General features: G+C 39.9%; 2 protein-coding genes across 9 annotated transcripts; one reads left to right on the forward strand and one right to left on the reverse strand.

Moving 5' to 3' along the window:
* Positions 1-191: 191 nt before the first annotated feature.
* Positions 192-5,239, reverse strand: cenpo (centromere protein O). Of its 2 annotated transcripts, none has more exons than XM_030044742.1 (6): positions 5,088-5,239; positions 3,509-3,663; positions 2,851-3,001; positions 2,463-2,719; positions 1,318-1,477; positions 192-402 (listed from the first exon to the last, which is right to left on the reverse strand). In XM_030044742.1, the coding sequence occupies exons 1-6, from the start codon at positions 5,107-5,109 to the stop codon at positions 293-295; spliced, it is 855 nt and encodes a 284-aa protein (XP_029900602.1). In that variant the 5' UTR covers positions 5,110-5,239; the 3' UTR covers positions 192-292. The 2 variants fall into 2 exon arrangements, with proteins under 2 accessions (XP_029900602.1, XP_029900601.1); XM_030044741.1 differs by having other exon boundaries at positions 2,448-2,719.
* A 44-nt stretch (positions 5,240-5,283) lies between these two features.
* slc5a6b (solute carrier family 5 member 6) lies at positions 5,284-17,691 on the forward strand. 7 transcript variants are annotated; one of them, XM_030045022.1, is made up of 19 exons: positions 5,284-5,333; positions 5,456-5,512; positions 6,224-6,289; positions 6,432-6,542; positions 6,695-7,161; positions 7,640-7,705; positions 7,814-7,865; positions 7,967-8,034; positions 8,709-8,863; positions 11,320-11,460; positions 12,970-13,099; positions 13,636-13,724; positions 13,886-13,998; positions 14,786-14,856; positions 14,941-15,027; positions 15,128-15,300; positions 15,384-15,490; positions 15,588-15,709; positions 16,296-17,691. In XM_030045022.1, exons 5-19 carry the CDS (start codon positions 6,814-6,816, stop codon positions 16,440-16,442), a joined length of 1,869 nt encoding a protein of 622 aa, XP_029900882.1. In that variant the 5' UTR covers positions 5,284-5,333; positions 5,456-5,512; positions 6,224-6,289; positions 6,432-6,542; positions 6,695-6,813; the 3' UTR covers positions 16,443-17,691. The 7 variants fall into 7 exon arrangements, with proteins under 7 accessions (XP_029900882.1, XP_029900889.1, XP_029900883.1 ...); XM_030045028.1 differs by having other exon boundaries at positions 5,315-5,333; positions 5,456-5,495; positions 6,228-6,289; positions 6,435-6,542; XM_030045027.1 differs by having other exon boundaries at positions 5,316-5,333; positions 6,228-6,289; positions 6,435-6,542.
* Positions 17,692-19,323: the final 1,632 nt, after the last annotated feature.

The following is a 19,323-nucleotide window of genomic DNA, read 5'->3' on the forward strand; positions in this document are numbered from 1 at the left end:
TGCAAGGGGAAGCTTTACAACACCGAGTTAAAGCTTTTATTGAAAAACTCAACACTCGCAATGTGGAATTAATTACGCAGCCTCCATAGAGAAACCCGATAGTTTGGAGCAGGTGATGTTTCCAAGGGGACTGTTATACCAACACAACTTCTAAAGAGAGTTTGCAAAATAAAAACAAAAAGCAGCCTGACTGATATTTGATGTCTTATTATTTATAATGGAAATACAGTATGTACATTTTTATACAATATGAAGAAACAGTGCACATTACGATGCATCGTATTCAACAAAATTAAACAATATATCCCATCTTCTTCATGGTTATCAAAGCTTTGTGAACAGGAGTTTCCTTGAGTAGAGTGATATTGTTCTTCCAATGCGGAGAACCAGGAAGCTCCTTGTCTGCAAAAACAGAGGACATTACAAAGACAATTTAGTGCACAGGGCAGGAGTAAAATAATACACACTCAGTAGCCACTTTATTAGGTCCACTTGCACAATCTAATCCAATCCAACTGTTGTGCCATAAAATTTCATTTCCTGCTGCCTATAATGCTCAGGTTTTCTTTTTGTCACAGTAATAGAGTTGTTCATTCACTTCTATGTTTGGCACTGAGCTCATAGTGCTGCTGTTGTATTGGACTGCATTTTACTGACAGGTGTTTCCAATATTCTGTCCCCCTCATGTATACATGTCTATGTAGGGAGGACAAAAAATTAGAAACACCTGTTAATATAATGTAGTCCAATACAAGACCTCTGCAAACTACAACCTCAGTAATAAACACAGAATTAAATTTATACATTCTCCACAATGTCAACAAACACTGAACCTTAGAAACTTTTGTAAAAGGTAGAATTTATGGCAGAGCTGCTGCACTGAACTGCTGATTTTATGTTGTACACTATATCAAGTTCAATACTTCTGTTACATAGGGCTACACAATTTGAAATTATATTATCTAGTTAAATTATCAGCTGCCAAGACAGCATCACACAGTAACTTAGGGATAATGTAATAACTTGTCATGTAATAATGCTTTTAGCATAATCAATTATTGGATAATGTATTAATAACATCAGTGTGTGACAGCTAAACTTGAGTTTTAGGTTATGAGAGGTGTGTGTATGCAAATACCAAAGTAAGAGAGTTTGAGCTATGATGGATTAGAGTCCAAATTTGCCACAAGTTATTTTGTTCCCCCAATCCTAGAGTTGGTTGCATCAATACAGTGCATTATTTTAGGGTATGCCATCTATTTTATTATCATTTATAATATGCTACTGTGGCATAGCTAGTGTGACCCGGTATCCTACCTTCACATTCAATGCAGACTCGTGTCGGCAGGCATCTGGTGTGGTCAGCGTAGTCCAGCGTGCAGAGTACTGCGATCTTCTCTCTCGGCACAGTGAGGAGCAGCACCAGTATTGAGCATAATGCATTGGTCTCCAACACTTCCACAGACTTATGGAGCTCCTATTACCAAAAAAAAAAAAAAAAAAAAAAAAAAAAAAAAAAAAAAACAAGAGCACAGGGCCACTCTGTTATTCCTCCTAATAAACAGCACGCATGCCATCCTACCACTGTCATGAGTAGGATTTCTACATACTACTTCAAAATTGTATGGGGGATTTTAAAAGGTCAATGTTTTACTGCTTCATGGCACAAAATGACCTTATCTGTATCTGTGGGTGTCTCATAGGGTTACTGACAAATACCAATGTCTGAACAGTCACTTGGCAGGGCACTGAGATTTCTGACTTCACTTTGTCTGACCTATGCTCAAATTTGGAAAACTTCTCCATCCAATGAAATTTCAAGCCACACCACATTAAAATTCCTTGCATCACATTTCTTACAAATGTCACAAAGTTAATGACATCTGCAACTAGACTAAGTTATTTCTAAGTTATTTCCCATTTGTGGAGTAATACATCAATTGTTTTATTATTTTTATCGAGCATTTAGTCTAGAAAGTGTCAAAAACTAATGACAAATGTTCATCAGAAGTTGGCAGAGGCCAAAGTGATATTTTCAAATTTCCTTCTTAGTCTGTTCAGCTTTTAATAAAAAAAAATTACAATGTTATGATGCAAGAAAAGTAAGCAAATCTTATCATCCAACATAAGTCATAATCAATAAATCTTTGACATTACTTTTACTTTATGAATAAGTACAGTAACAATAGCAATACATTTTTCATCAAAATTATGATTCATTTTCTGTTGATCAGCTAATCAACTGATAAATGTACTGACATCTGACATGCAATGCAATTTGTAATCATTAAGCATATAATTGATATAATCTTTTTTTGTTAATATAATTTGAGACTTCACCAGCATGTGTGCAAACCTCATTACTATTGCCTTATATAGGCAAACACCTCTTGTACTTCTGCTACGTTGTAAAATGTGACTGAAAAGCAAAAACAAAAGTGTGGCACCTTGACAAGCTTCACCTGCTGCTTGCGACCAGCGAAGGCATTGAGATGCTGGCTGAGGGCACCCAGGAAAGCCCTGATGTCCGTCTGCATGTTGCTCTGCTCAGCGAGGCTGTTCACGGGAATGAACGGGGGGATGTTGTGCCGACCGATCCTCAACGTTTCCTTCAGGTCTATCTCCAGGTTGTAGGTGTCCAAGTAGACGCCTTCATAGCCAGTGGCCAGAGAGACGCACACTCCTTTTCCTTGACAAGTCTTTACAATGTCGTACCCACCTTCAGGAGAGACACAGAGAAACTTTGGGACGTGTAACGTAAAAGATGTGACAAGAACCTAGAAAAAACTAATTGATACATGACCTATATGGATGTGTTAAATTTATAAATAAACAAATGGAAGTCAGTACCGATGAGGTGATGAGCATGCAAAAGGTCTTTGAGCTGTGCGTGTCTCGCCATCAACCGTAGAAGTTTTGAGTTCTCCGAGCCGTCATCCATTTCCTCGTCCGCTTCATGTGCGCCCTGTTTGTCCATAGCGGCCCTCAGTTTCTGGACACACTGCAGCATGAAGGCACAACAAGCATAAGTCACCAACAAAAACAGGAAAACTGTAGCATTACCTGTCAAACATGATGGAGTTAGAGGCACACAAGGCAACTCTGCAGTAGTGCTGGGCGATATATTGATATCTAGTGGATATGGTGAGATGAAACTAGATCTCGTCTGGGATTTCAGATACTGTAACTTCATGATATAACATAAGTGTTGTCTTTTCTTGGTTTTAACTTCTGCATTATAGGAAAGAAATGCAATTTTATGAACTTATTAGACTGTGCTATTTCTCTCTACGTGCTTAGTCATCATATCCACATTACTGATGATTGTTCAGTAAAAGTCTCTTGTGTATAGATAGATAGATCTCTAAGTAAATAGATTTTTGACACTCTTTATAGTGTAACTTAGTTCTTTAACCCAGCTGTTTCAGTCAAAATCACCAACATAAACTCATTATGTAGATAATAGTAAGTGTAAAAAAAAAAAAAAAAATTTTTTAAAATCTCTCACCATTTGGGTTTCTATCTGTGCTTTCAGCTGGTCTCTCTGGGTGATGAGCGCATCAATCGTTGACTTCAGCTCCTTCACACTGTTTTGCTGCTGAGGCGGTTTGGCCTTGCGGCTCCTTGCCTGCATTTCCAGGCGGCTCAGCACACTCAAAACACCTGGGGATAAAACACTCTTATCAAAACTCACGTGAGAGGAAAACCTCATGCTGGCTTAGGAGACTTGTTCACAGTCGCAGCCACATGTCAAACTCAAGGCACACGAGCCAGATCAGGCCTGTGGCAAACTTACACCCAGCCCATAAGATAACATTTAATTTTGTTTTAATACCAACCTGGTTCCAGTGTAATCTTACTTGTAATAACAATAAATCTGTCTGTCTCATATGCATAGCTGATAAGGCTGTGATGAAAGAATATAACCGTAGGACACATTATGAGACAATTATTGTAATACACTTATGTTTTTGTTTTTGTTTTTTTTTTTGTTTGTTTGCTTGTTTTGTTTTTTGTAACAAGTCAACCTGCCTAAATTTTGATTCTTGACTTTTGATATACTTTGGCACATTTTGATCCAATGACGCATGTGGTTTAACATGAAAATATTAGTTTCATTTCTAATTGGATATGCCTGCCAGTGATGATGTACATGTGTGAGTAGAAACATGTTATAACTGCAGATTTTTCTTCAGCACAATATCAACTATCTGGTGATTTTTGACTCCTTGTGATGAAACTATTAGTCATCGGAAAGGATTCAGGGTGAAGCGTGCAGATAATATATGCCAGAAAAAGAGGAATGACCCAGCAGACCCTCTTCATGTCTGTTTTAGATATGATACTTCTAACGTTTTATTTTTGGGGAGGAATGTTTCATGTGAGGTTCATACTTGAGTGTGAATCATTATTTTTGCACAGGACATTAACGGTGGGGGTGGTGGGGGGGGGGGGATCTGTATATTCACTGTATATTTCACATCTCATATCTCTTTTTCTTAGGTTAGCCCTTATTGTATGTTTTTAGTTTTTAGCCTTTATAGTTTTTATTGTATATATTTAGCTTTTATTCTATTTTATTTAATTTTATTATATGTTTCTACTGTTGCTTCTGGAACACCAGAATTTCCCTGGTTGGGATCAATAAAGTATATCTATCTATCTATCTATCTATCTATCTATAAGGATTCATTTAAGTATTCGAAAATAAGAATATCAATAAATCGTAATATCGAGTCGCAATACATACGGAATTGGCATCAAAGTATCGTGACAGGATCAAATCGGGAGATAAGCTGCTCATCATCCCAGCCCTACATATTTTAATCAATAGAATGACCATTTTGCGTTAAAAAACATTCAGTAAATACAGGTCATATGATCCTAACTGGTTGTGGTTTTTTGACTTTATTTTATTTTTAATACGGCCCCTTTAGTGATTGAGTTTGACCCTCCTGTTGTAAGCTAACTGAGTTGTAATGTGTTTTATTCGGGCATCAGCTAATGCTAGCAAGCCTCCTCTCCAACAAACGTCAACGTTACAAGCAAACGATGCAGACAAGAAGGCTAATTTCCAGGCAAATTACCTTTCGTGGCCTCTCCCTCCATGTTTTGTTAGTCCTTTCCTTTGTTTTCTGCCGGATATTTTAGCCAGTAAGTTGTAAACCTGTAACGTTTTGCGCTGTTGTGAATTCGCCTTAAATTTTGGCGGTTGCCGTCACGTGACGTGTTACGCACAAGCGTCAACCCCGGAAGCAAACTCAAACCAGCCAGTGATCACATGGCGCTAATATCAACAGTGATCGGACACATCGTGTGAGCACAGCAAGCAGGTAAAAGTCAGCCAAATGAGAAAGTATGCTCACGGTGTCGCTTGGTGTTCCGGGGTTTCTGTCGTCGCCGTAACCAAACATGTTTTAAATTAACGTGGCGCTCTTGAATGTGACCCTGTCAGCCAGCATGGTGCCAGTGACAGCGCTCCTCATGTCCTCAACGTGAGTCTGGAGTAAAGGTAAGGCGGTGTTTACCCCGCACCTGTCTGCACTGAAGCTACTTTCAGACCTGCTTCACGCTTGGCAAATGAATTTGTTAAAGTTCATTGTTCAAAACGGCAAAGTCTCTTTTCCCATTTTATGAAGTAAGTTGTGTGAGATTTGAGTTCACTGAGTGAGGCGCAGTAGACTCCAGTGAGCCAGCAGGAACAAAATCAGAAACCTGCTTTAAAAAAAAAAAAAAAACATACCAGTACCACATGGACATAGAAAATGCAGTTGCTTCACAAAAGTATGTTGTTGATCATAACAGACCAATCACAGTCTTAGGCTAACCCTAATCCTAACTATGATATCGCCCATATAATTGCCTTTTGAGATATGAATATCTCCAGATAATAATATATTGCTCAGCCCTAATCTGCACCACACGTAGCATTATTGCATGTGAATGTTGCTTTATTCCATCTTCTGTAGTATCCTTGTGTGATTATGTTTGTAGTGCGCTTCACAGTTTATTATAAGATTGCTAAAATTAGTTTTGCTTGGCCGGTGCTGAAAATCACTAGTAGCATAATAAGTTGTGTAATCTGATGGAAAATGACCTCCAAACCATTTCCCTGACATGTGAGAAGTATTGCTGCTGAGTCTAATGTGTGTGGTTTTGAAATTAAAAGCCCTTTGACCCTCCGATCTCACAGAAAGCAGTGACTGCTGTTTGTGTTTGCAAGGCAGGACACACAGAGGCAGCAGATGATGGTGTAGTAGAGAGCCGCCGCTTCTGCATTTCTGCACCGGTAATTATTTTTGGATCACCACAAGCGGGGTAAAGTTGACGCACAGGTCGTGTGTGACCTTGGCGTCTGTGCTTAGTCTCATTCCAAAGATTGGAGCTTGTCTCATGCAATGATTTCTTTTTTTTTTTTTTTTTTTTGGCAGCAGACCTTCAACAACAGATGAGCACAATGTGGCAATATAGCATTTCTGGGAAGGAGTGGAAGTCCATGATAGCCGCTCAAATGAATCAGTCAGATATTGAGGACATGAACGGTATGCAGGTTTGCATCTTTGCCTCTCAGTCACAGTGATTCAGTTGTAATTGTGTCATTAACAAAAGACTAGACTAGTACATGTTGGCAAAATGCGATCTGTTTCACACCAAATATTTAGTCAGTGTTTTATATTTGTTTTACTTGTTCAAGGCTGCCTGGATCTGCTGACTGATGGGTGTGGACAAAGACATCTTTTATTCCTGTGCTCTGTGTAACTGGAGGAGAACTCAACCCTCTCCAGCCGCAGACGGGACTCGGAGACGTTCAAGATGGATCCATACGACCAGAAGCACTTCACTGTCGTTGACTATGTAATATTTGCCATCCTGCTGGCCGCCTCTCTTGGCATTGGGCTGTACTATGCACTTTCGGGTGGACGTCAGCGCACCACGCAGGAGTTCCTGATGGCGGATAGGAGCATGCACTGTCTTCCTGTGTCCCTGTCACTCATTGCCTCATTCCAGTCTGCTGTGGCCATTATAGGCGTACCAGCGGAAATCTACACCCATGGCACTCAGTATTGGTTCATAGGCTGTGCCTATATTCTGGGCCTCCTCATTCCAGCCCACGTTTTCATTCCACTGATGTACAGACTGCGTCTCTCCAGTGCATACCAGGTATACCTGAGTTGATTTCTGTGGCTGCCTTTGATTTGAATTAGAAAGTGTGCAGGTTTTCTATCTCTTACATCAGGGGCTTTCAAACTTCTACGCCCTCCAGACACTCAAGTCGGCTTTGATTAAACAACAGACCCTAGTGACCCTGATGTGAAAAGGTGTTCTGGTTTGTTTCAAGTATCAGCTTGCTTAATCGTACTTGGATGAAGAGTTTGAAAGCCGTGAGATTGAAATGTAATGTTAAAATAATCATTCATGGTCATACTCATGTTTGGGGATCATTCTAAAGCGAGGGAAGCCCTGTTCAGGCTGATCAGGGAGCCAGCAGGCAGTTATTAGCTCAAATAAAATATAGTCAATTAATCAACTCAAAAGCAGAAACCTGTTCCTCATCTTGCTGGGGACCCTGTGGAAGCTCCTCATGAACCTCTAACCTCTGCGACATGACCTACAAATTTAGTTTTTTTTTCTCTTGCAGTATCTTGAACTGCGCTTCAGCAAAGCAGTGCGCATCTGTGGAACGTTGACCTTCATCTTTCAGATGGTAGGTGCTGCACCAGACACCAAGCACTAAAATACAACAGATAAGACGTTTTTTATTACCTTCACATCTCTAAGAAACGCCTCTTGTTTTGTTTTTACTCCACCACAGGTTATCTACATGGGAGTGTGTGTCTATACTCCTGCATTTGCAGTCAACACAGGTATTAAAATGTGTTTGTTTTTTTTGTTTGTTTTTTTTGCACAGGTTGAGAAAATTTGAGTAGATGTGGCTTTGATCAGTGTTTTTCTGTTCCCTGTTTAGTCACTGGATTTGAATTATGGGCAGCGGTGTTGGCCACCGGTCTGGTGTGCACATTGTATACAGCCATGGTAAGCTCTTTAGGATTATGTTCATAGTTCATGGATGAAATACAAATCTAGTTATTTGAAAGCTATCACCATTAACACACACGTAGGACAAACACTTGGCTCACAGTGTGAAGCCATTTTCTTTGCTTTATCAAATCATCTTTGGAATCCAGTCACATCTGTTCTCCCTGTGCTTATAAACTCTGTCTGGTATCAGATGATGTTTCAGCATGCCACCACTCCCATGTCTGTTGTGGTTTTATTCTTTACTAAAGGGATTAGTGAGGTGTCATATAACCTGAGACTTTCCTTTTGAAGGCCTTAGGTTGACTGCACCCCACTGCACTCAAGTCAAACTACCAAAATATAACTGTCAGGATCCCAATGAAATGCATTTCAAAAATTAGATAGCCACCATTTGGAAAACATTTATTACAAAAGGAATAATAACACAAAAATTAAATAAACTATGGTATTATGTATTTTATATGTAATTCTCTCCTTGGTTTGATAAATCAAGTGCACTTTTACAGAATGGACAAGCTACAGTATGAAAACCCATACAACTAGAATGTCAGGGAGTTCTTTTTTTTTTATTTAAAAATGTTAAATAGAGCTTGTTGGTAATGAAGTTATCATGGAAGACCTTGTGCTTTAGCAGGCTGATTCCTGTGTGTTTTGTCTGTTGCTGGCAGGGCGGGCTGAAGGCTGTGATCTGGACAGACGTCTTTCAGACTTTGGTGATGTTTGCGGGACAGCTGGCCGTCATCGTGGTGGGAGTACAGCAGACAGGAGGAGTGTCTGAGGTCTGGAGCAAAGTCTGGGAGGGGAACCGGATCTCTGGCCTTGAGTGAGTCCACAGTTTGTTTGTGGAAGATTGGCAAAGATTAGTGCTGGGTGGAAAAAAAAAAAAAAAAAAACATGTGTTAACTGATGCATCATGAGTTCATTTCTCTCTTATTTTGCATCAATTCTGCAAATCCTTGGATTAATACTTATGACCGCCCTGCTGTTTTACATAGGGCCATCACCTTTGTTTTAATGCCACTCTTCTCCTACGGCTCCACTTGACCAAACTACATCATCAATTAGCATGTCAAAATGTTTGGCAGCGTTTCAGCTTCAAAAACAAGGACGACTGTGAGCCCAATATAAATAACAGTCATTCATTATTGCAGCACTGGTAACATAATTAATACTGTGAATCTTGCCAGATGACAGTCAAATGTCTTCCAATAGCCTGCCGCCAGATTTGACAGTCAGACTGGTTTGTGAGGAGCGTGAATGCTCTTGTATGAATACCACAGTTATCTACGGCTATAACAGTATATGGTGACTCAGTACTTCACCATGCACATTGTGGAGAACTGCACTAACAAGATTAACAAACGGCATGACTATGCAAACTGCGGGTTTTTCTAACGGCTGCAAGCTCTGATGAGTATTCGGGGCGAGTATCTACCTTGAGTGCCTCGTGTGCACATTTTACCCGACAACATGCCAGTAACTCAGCCGGAGCGCTGCCGCCGTCCCGGGGCAGAGAGCCGGACGGGGCAGGAAAGCGGCCAGAGGAGGCGGCTGTTCTCCCACAGGCAGAACGAGGGGAGAGCCGCCAGCTTCTCACGGGAGAAAAACATTGTAAGAAGTTTCAGAGTCTGATATAATTTTCCAAGAATCTGGGTGGAAATAGGTTAGTTAACTAGCCTGGTACATAACTGGGCTGTTATGATTGTTTTGGCTTTTAATTGACGTTTTACACCATTCAGCGGCATATCAGATCGGCTGTATATACATTGATGTTATACACTGATGCATAATCATAATAATGATAAAAGTGAAATTTACAGATCTATAATAAAATATTATAGGTATTTTATAAAGGTTAGAAATGAAAAAAGTATTTAAAAATTCCCTGCATTTGGGAGAGCAGGGCATCCAGTGCACAGAAAACGAAAATAGGCTGGAGCATCTGGAGATGGAAAATACCCTGTGATTTAAGATATTAATTGTTTTTTTTGTTTTTTTTTTAATTTTATTTAATTTTATTTTAATTTAAATGTGGTAAAACTGTTACGACGCAGTCTTACACCTCTGTTCTCATGTCCTGCTCTCTCAAAGCAGGGGTCTAAAGAAACATTTGTTTAAAATGTTGAAATGTTATGTTAAGAATCTTTTTCAGTCATGCTTTTTCTTAATTCAGTTTTTGTTCAAAATATTGTGAGAGTGTCAGATTGTGAGCCCCTAGTACACTCGATGTAATATCGATACTGTGTGATGTATCAGTGTGTCAGATCGTATTAAATCACATCACACCAACCCCGCTTCAGAACCCACAGCGCTGACATTTGAATGTCTTGATCTCTTCAACAATACCAGCCCCGACACCCGTTATTTTGTGACATTTGGAGAAAGTTTTTCATCACATCCTGTTGCTTCTGAAGCGATGATGCCATTCCACTGCAAAACCAAAGCAGCCGATTTAAACTGATTAACACAAACCTTCAAGCAGAGAGGGGGAACTCAAGAGTGAAATCAGCTCTGTGTGCAGCTGGAATTTTAAAATAATTGCATGACTGGAAACCGCAGCTCTGAGTGAGGCTGGCTGCATGGTTCTGGACACTGAACTGTGACTGCCCTGCTTGGACCACAGAGAAAACACAAAGCACATGTGCAGCAGCAACAACCCACAAGGGATTTTGTTCTGAAAAGTATTACTGAATGCAATGTGCCTTACAAAACTTTGTATTTCGGTTGTAAAAATTTAGTTTGTTTATGTGACTGTGGCATTGCTGCATTCATGTGGGACAGTTTTTACTCAAATTCTGTTACGACACCCACGCTCACTTTCCCCAACGATATCCTGTTGCTTTACACTTTTGAATGGTCCCTCCTTGTGTTGTGTTTAATAGAAAATGCATAAAAACAAAGAAGATGCCATTGTATGGAGAGTTTGAAGTGATTCTGCATTAACTCTGGTTGTATTAACCTTTTGGCGCATAGCGGTCACTACAGTGGACAGCTGTTTAAAAGTCATTTTCTCCTAAATGCAATGGTTTCTATGGTGGAATTGCATATCAGCTGCTCCCCCCCATTGAGGTTTATGCAGAGACTGTCAATTCTTGTTGCTGAAAACATATTAATACTATTATCATGACATGGAGACTCACAAAAGTGTTCATGCCCTAAGAAGAGAAAAAACACATAAGAAAAAAATCTTGACTCAGGCTTTCATAATTCATGCATCAAAGCGTTAAACTGACAGTCTGATTTTAGGTTTTGTCTCCACACCTTGTCTCTTGCCCGCAGCCTGAACCCAGATCCCACAGAGAGACACACCTTCTGGACGCTGGGGCTTGGCGGGGTTTTCCTCATGCTCTCTCTGTACGGCGTGAACCAGGCGCAGGTCCAGAGATATCTCAGCGCGCGGACGGAGAGAGAGGCTGTCAGGTACCGCGCGACTTCCTCCGTGCAGCACGACGTTCTCCAATTTGGTGTCAGTTTGGTCTCTGTGAGGAGAGGCGCTGCTGCACACCTGGATTAATGGCTGAAATACAGACTTACTTACTTTTATCTCTTATGTTTCTCCTTTTCAGAGTTAATTTTAGTTTTCTAATTTTCTCTTGATCATGATTCTTATTTAATTTGCTGTTCATGTTTTATGCTTTCCTCTAAACTCAACTGTGCTTTTACATCAGCACCATATACAGTACAGGCCAAAAGTTTGGACACACCTTCTCATTCAATGCGTTTTCTTTATTCATGACTATTTACATTGCTGCTATGAATTTTAACAGTTGTCCAATAGGGCTGTCGGCTGTGTAGTAACCTGACTTCTGCACAACACAACTGATGGTCCCAACCCCATTGATAAAGCAAGAAATTCCACTAATTAACCCTGATAAGGCACACCTGTGAAGTGAAAACCATTTCAGGTGACTACCTCTTGAAGCTCATTGAGAGAATGCCAAGAGTGTGCAAAGCAGTAATCAGAGCAAAGGGTGGCTATTGTGAAGAAACTAGAATATAAAACATGTTTTCAGTTATTTCACCTTTTTTTGTTAAGTACATAACTCCACATGTGTTCATTCATAGTTTTAATTCCTTCAGTGAGAATCTACAATGTAAATAGTCATGAAAATAAAGAAAACGCATTGAATGAGAAGGTGTGTCCAAACTTTTGGCCTGTACTGTACATGATTATTATTGTCATTACTTACACTGAGTGGCCACTTTATCAAGTCCATCTGTACAGTCTAATGCAGTTCAATGCAGCAGCTCTGCCATAAATTCTACCTTTTTAACAAAGTTTATAATGTGCAGTTTTTATTGAAATTGTGGAGAATATAAATTTAATTCTCTGTTTATTTTTGAGGTTGTAGTTTGCAGAGGTCTTGTACTGGACTACATTATACTGAGAGGTGTTTCTAATTTTTCGTCCTCCCTGTTAATATATGCATGGGGTGGACAGAATATTAGAAACACCTCAATAAAATGCAGTCCAGTACAACAGCACCACTAACTACGAGCTCATTGCCTAGCATAGAAGTGAATGAACACCTCTATTACTGTGACAAAAAGAAAACCTGAGCATTATCGGCATCATTTATGGGAGGACAGTTGTATTAGTGGCCAATTCAGGATGAACAGGATGGATTGCGTTTGTTTTTTTAAAAATTTATTTTGTACCAGCCAATTAGAGGAGTGCGGCAGGTCTTTGCATAGTGTGGGTGAGGGGTAAAATGAGGCGGGTAGCTTGAGCAGCGATAGCCTGCATGGCTGATCAGACAAAGAAAAGAGCGCCACCTATAGAAACTGAAACTTAAAGAGAAAATACAAGGAACAAACATCACAGCACCACCCACACTGTTTGGTTGACTGTTTGATTGACAGGTGAGCCTAACCTCACCTCTTTAACTCTCTGCGTGTTTTTCCTTCATTTGTTTCTGTTTTCTCCAGGTCTTGCTACATGGTTTTCCCCTCTCTGCAGCTGGCTCTGGCTCTGAGCTGTGTGATGGGACTGGTCATGTTTGCTCGATACTGCGGGGAGAATCACTCCGAAAAACTGGGCACCGCCTCACGGGACGCAGTGAGTCGAAGTTTGTCGTTTCAAAAACCAGCTAAAAAAAAGTATCTTGGGAGTCAGGAATTACATTTTCCTTTGGTTTTACAGAATCTTTCTCTTACTACTGTTCATTTTTTATGGGAGATTATTTTTTTTTATTTTGTGGCTATCAAGATTCAAGATTCCTTTATTGTTACCTCCCATTACATGAGAGTAAAATTCTCTTGTGCAGCAACAATAGCAACAAAATAAAAGTAAATAAAATAAGGGCATTAATAATAAAAAGTGCTACTAAAACATGCAGTACAATAGTAATGTGATACAATAAATAATGTGCTCATAATGTGTGTAAGGTGCTGTGTGTGTGAATGTGCAATGTGTGGCTCTCCTGACTCCTAGGGATTAATTTCAAGCATTAAACTCATTTTTATGCAGAGCTGCTGTATGTAAAGTCTCTCCAGGACACTCAGAGCTGCAGCAAAACTATGATGCTCTTATCTTCATGCTCAGTTACCATAGCAACAGCGGGAACAGCTGAACACTCGTCCGTGTTTCCACAGGTGGTGTTATACTTTGTGATGGATATGCTCCAAGGTCTGCCTGGCCTGCCTGGACTTTTTGTCGCTTGTTTGTTCAGCGCAGCTCTCAGGTATGAGAATCTCCCCACAGCAGATTTTAGTGTAACTAATTTTGTGTTTAACAAAGCATTAATACTTGAGCTGAAGGAAAACACAGCAGCAGAGATGTCCTTTATATGATCCAGAGTGGCTAATTCAATTGCAGATTTAAGTGCCTCTTGTACATTTGCAGCACCATCTCCTCTGCTTTTAATTCTCTGGCCACGGTGACCATGGAGGACCTCATCAAACCGCACTTCTCCACGATGACAGAGGCAAAGGCCACGCTGATCTCTAAAGCCTTAGGTCAGGATTTACCCTTTATTACAGCAGTGAGGGAGAAAAAACATGACAGTATCAGTTGGTATAATGAGAAACTTATTGTCACAATGAGATCTTTAATTGCTTTTATGTGTGATTTTTGCAATGCAGTCAATGGAACTGTATTGAATTTTCATTATCAAAAGATAGAAAACCTTCTCGGATTATGACATGACTTACCTTGTTATTGTAAAAAACCTTTGTCATTATAAGGAAATATCTTACATGAAGCTCTCCTGTGTTTTAATTAGAAAAAGATCCTCGTTCACACAGTTAGATCAACTTCTGTTTCGTGCTCGATATGAGCCATGGAAAGTTTATGCTGTTACTGAGTAAAATGGAGGGTGTGGTGATACATACAGTAATGCATTGCTGCCATCTGTTGTGGGCCTCGGTGCATTGTGATTATCTCAAAACACTTCATGTTATAACAACATAAATGATCAATAATAAGAGACATTTCATATTATTTACAAATCATACCTTTTAATTTGGTATATTATTATGTGAAAAACATCTCATTATACCAAGAAATGTTTCATACAATATGATATTTGTATTTTTTTTTCATTGTGGCAGCAATATGCCGGCACTTTATGTTTATATAAACTTGCAATTACTATCCAAACAATCTGGCCCTGCCTGTTCAAATATTTTACAATCAGCTGGCATCAGCTTGATGTTACGTGCAGTGATACGGTGTGGCAAAATGTTGCAAAGCCTTATCAACAAGCATTTGTTCTAAAGTTCAAACCTGTGTCTCTCCTATCAGCCATCTTCTACGGGCTGCTCTGCCTGGCCATGGCTTATGTGACCCACTTAATGGCTGAGTCAGTTTTACAGGTAAGTACACAGGTTGTATGAACACAAAAATAACCATTAATTCTCACTGGAGATGCACTGACTCTGACTCCTTGTGAACTCCAGGTGGCGCTGAAAATCTTTGGAATGGTTGGCGGTCCTCTTCTCGGTGTGTTTTGTCTCGGGATGTTCTTCCCGTGGGCCAACTCTACCGTAAGTTAAAGACTTTTTGCCTCCTTGAAGAGAAAAGCACTGTTTCGCTGGAGGGATCTCTTTTTTAAATTTTTAATTTATTTATATTTTTTTTCTGCAGGGTGCGCTGGCAGGTCTGGGTGCCGGCCTGGCCATGGCTTTCTGGGTCGGCATCGGGAGCATTTTAACTCGGAGCTCCGGCGCCAAGCCCCCGCCTCCCAGCTGCACGGCCACACTTCTGTCAGGGAACACGACCACCATCATCCAGACTGCGCTCAGCAACGCCACCCTGAGGTAACAGCACCACACCCACTGCTCATCATTCACTGTCTGGCTGTGATCACTTGAGAGATGAATCCTCTCTGTCCGCTCTTCAGCAGGCCCACCGGACTGAAGAGGTTTTATTCGCTGTCCTACATGTGGTACAGCGGCCTCGGCTGCTTCACGGTGGTGTTAACAGGCCTGATAATCAGTTTTCTCACAGGTAGGAGCTGAGTTATTAGCATGATTAGCAGATAAACTTCACAATCCAGTTTTAATGTAGCTTTATTTTATTTTTGTTTACTTCTTTATTTTTTAAGGCCCAATGAAAGAAGAGGAAGTGACGCCAGGCACTATCTACCCTCTGTTAGGGAATCTGCTGTTTTTCCTACCCGAACACCTTAAGCAGAAGCTGTGCTGTGTGACTCCGCTGGGGCAGAGAGTAAGTAAAACAGCTGAAATGAAATAAACAAAACAAGTAGCGAAAAAGTTACTGCTGGCACAAAACTCAAACTTCAGTTAGAATGAAATTATTTTCTCCTCACAAAAGTAGAAATGCACTCAGAGAGGTGCTACATCCATGCCTCGTACTGTTTTGGTATATATGCCTCTTTTATTATCATATGGCAAACTTTAATGTCCCACCTTGACCTTTGACCTGTTTCAAATTTTTTTTCGTCATCAATCAACCTTTTGAGTTATCACCTAAAAGGATGCAGCCAGCTGTTTTTTGTTGTTGTTTGAGTGATTGATTGCTTGATGGATAGATAGATCTTGTCATTGTGCTCAAAACATTGAAAATCCACTCAGAATCTCTTCAGCAGGTTCAGCATAAGAGTTCAAGTAAATTAGTCAAGAAAATGTACGTCTGTTGTACATCTGCTAAAGATTTTACCCCCAAAACAGTGCATTAGTGTCATGGAGAGCAGCTAACAAAGATCTGACTTGTGCAACTCAGATGACATCAGTCTGTGTGTGTTTATCTTTCTCTCTGTCTCTATATTTACATATTTATGTGTTTAATACAGCCATCAACCCAACACAGAACACCTTCCCGTCACAAGCAAAGCAATGGATTGGCTGTGCCTCCAGAGGAAGGAACATCACAGGACGAGACGGACAGTTTTCTTGCGAACTCACACACAGCTTTTGTAGAGCATGAAACAGCTGTGTGATGTCATATTATGTTATATTATATCCAATTATATTATATTATTTCAGGTCTGTCAAGGGTGAAGAAGTGGGAAAACATACTTAACTCTAAGCACTTGGACTGAAAAAGATGACCGGATCGGATGTATTTGTGTTTTGTGTGTGTGTTTTCTGTTGTCTTGCCTTTTGTATGATGATAATACACATTTGCACTCAAACATGCTGCAACAAGACCAAAGCCAAACAGCTGATGTTTTCCTCTGAGGTCAAAGATCAATCAGGTCGTATTCGTCTCCACGACGGAGAGATTGAGTCTAGCGCCACCTTCAGAGAAGACGCTGCTGAGCCTTGTCATCAGTGATGAGCGGCACAACATGTGTGTCTATATGAATGTTACAGCAGGATATCGCTGTATGCTGTATCTGTGTGTAAATAATGTATGATGCGCTTGTTTAAAGTGTTTTTATGGGCTGCTCAGTCTACATGAGAGGGACTGAGAGCGTGTTATACTTGACAGTTTTCTGAACGTCCAGGTGGACTGCAGCTGTGTGCCCAGCTCCGTTACCTGCTCCAGCCTCCTGAGCCCAAGCGTCTCTGTGGAGTGTCAGCGCAGCGGCATGGAGCATTTTACTCTATTTTTGAAGCTGGAACAATATCTTTTTGTTGTAAATCAACACTGCAAAAGCAGAACACTAAGCGCTGCATATTTTTTCCAAATAAAACAAATATGAGAAAATAACTGGATAGATATTTGTGGTGGGAGGAAAATTTATTCTTCCTTAATCAATACAATAAAATAAATCATAATGTTGAATCGCCACACTTAAGTGCTTAGATACTTAAATACTTGATGTGCATTGTTTTTTTATAGACAGTCTAGCTGTGCATGATTCAGTTTTCCCATGGTCTAGTGTTAAAAAAGCAAGCAAAGATCTCATTAAATCATAATATCAAAATGCAGTGCATAAGAGTCGCGATGCATATCGAATCGGCACCAAAGTTTCACGATAATATCGAAACAGGTGATGGCAAATCATCCCAGCCTAATCGATACATGAGTAGCAGGACAATAGAACAATAAAATATTCATTTTACTGTTACAGTGTGTTCAAAAGCTGAATCAAGGATGGAGGTGCGTCAGTGTAGTCTCTGCCAGAGACAGTGCCTCAGTCTGTAGAGGAGTGTGTCAGTGCATTTTATGTTCATGTCCAGTGTGGTTGTTATACAGAAATGCAATTTTCTAACAGGGATTAAAGACTGATTTTGTAGTAATTTGTTTTGCATCGTTTTCTTCTTTTACTGCTCGAATTTTCTGCAAATGACAGCCTTTGGTAAAAGTCAAGTCACAGCGTTTATTGTCATAGGCACAGTTAAAACAAGTTTACCCGTACAATGAAACTCTTTGCCTTTCACTCGGAATGCCATTTATCAAAGGAAAAGTATGATTATAAAAATAAAAGACAATGAATAATAAGTATCAGTAGATGAAGAATTAATAAAAACATTCAGAGAGCCTTTTGTTCGATATACAGAAGAGTATTAGGTGATGAAATGTCACATCCAAAGACCCCACACTAATGAATTTGTAATAATCTGCAGATATGTTTTTCCTTTGTGAGTGTTTTCCATCCCGCATGAGTGTAGACATATTGTTAAGAATCTAGAGTTGTGCCAGTGCTTCCTAATTTACACTTTAGACTAGAAAATGGGGCAATATTAATAAAAATCCAGTTGTCTTGTATCAGCTCTCTTGATATGATTTGTGAATCTCAGTGCTGATAATTTGAGCCAATATTCAATATCTTTAAATTGAACCATTTTTATGCCAAAATATACATAAAGCCTCTGAAACAACATTTAGAGAATCATGGCACACTGAAACCCTCCACTGATTAAATTATTATCATAAATGTGGGTGTTACCGTGGTTTATGCAGCTGTGGTCAGAGAGGAACCTCCACCGCATGAGGAAGAGAACACAACTGACATCTGATAGCCACAACAAAAAATACACTAATATGAATATATATTAAGATGAGAGCAGACGCTGTATAATGTTACATATTACAATATTGCTTCAGTATAATGTTACGGTAATAAAAAGGTACCTGCAAACTGATATGCTGGATCACAGCTGTAATTTTTGTATAAATGATTTATATTAATTTGCTTGTGTGAATACAAAGCTGGATACGTTGTGGTGGAGAGGAATTAGTTAGTAACAGAATATGATGTTTAAATGAGAGTGATGGACAAGTAAACAGATCCCAGTTTTGCAGTTTTTGAATCTGTTTATTATCCAGACTGACGCCTGCATGCATTTTTGTTTATGTGTTGGTGACTGATTGGGATCATGACAATCTTTCCTCACAAGGCTCCTTTGTACTCCTGTTCTGCGTTCTGACCCACTGCTCACACCTTTTATAAATCCTATGCAAAGCACCGTAAATTTGCATGAAACACTGACTTTCAAGAACAGGTTGAATCAGCAGAATGTGACAGTTCAAATTCTTTATTTTGACACAAAATGCAGCATAGTAGAGGACAGGGGCGGACTTACCATTAGGCAAAACTAGGTGGTTGCCTAGGGCCCCAAGTTCCTGAGGGCCCCATAAAACTCCTCATACACTTATGGTTAATACAGTTATTACTTATCCGCGCACATTAATTATGTTTTTGATTAAAAGCCTTTCACTAAAATGCCAGCAGAATGCTTATCGATTCATGTGTGTCTCGGGGCCCCTGTTTTGTGTGTTGTCTTCTCATTTCAGAGGGCCCCATGCCTGCCTTTGTCTTGGGCCCCAAATTTCTTAAATCCGGCCCTGGTAAAGGATATAGTGTCACCATGCAGTGTGTTGCCCTGCCACTGCCACCACTGTGATATGTGTGTGTGTGTGTGTGTGTG

The sequence above is a fragment of the Myripristis murdjan genome, chromosome 22 (assembly GCF_902150065.1).
Source record: "Myripristis murdjan chromosome 22, fMyrMur1.1, whole genome shotgun sequence".
Taxonomy (NCBI): domain Eukaryota; kingdom Metazoa; phylum Chordata; class Actinopteri; order Holocentriformes; family Holocentridae; genus Myripristis; species Myripristis murdjan.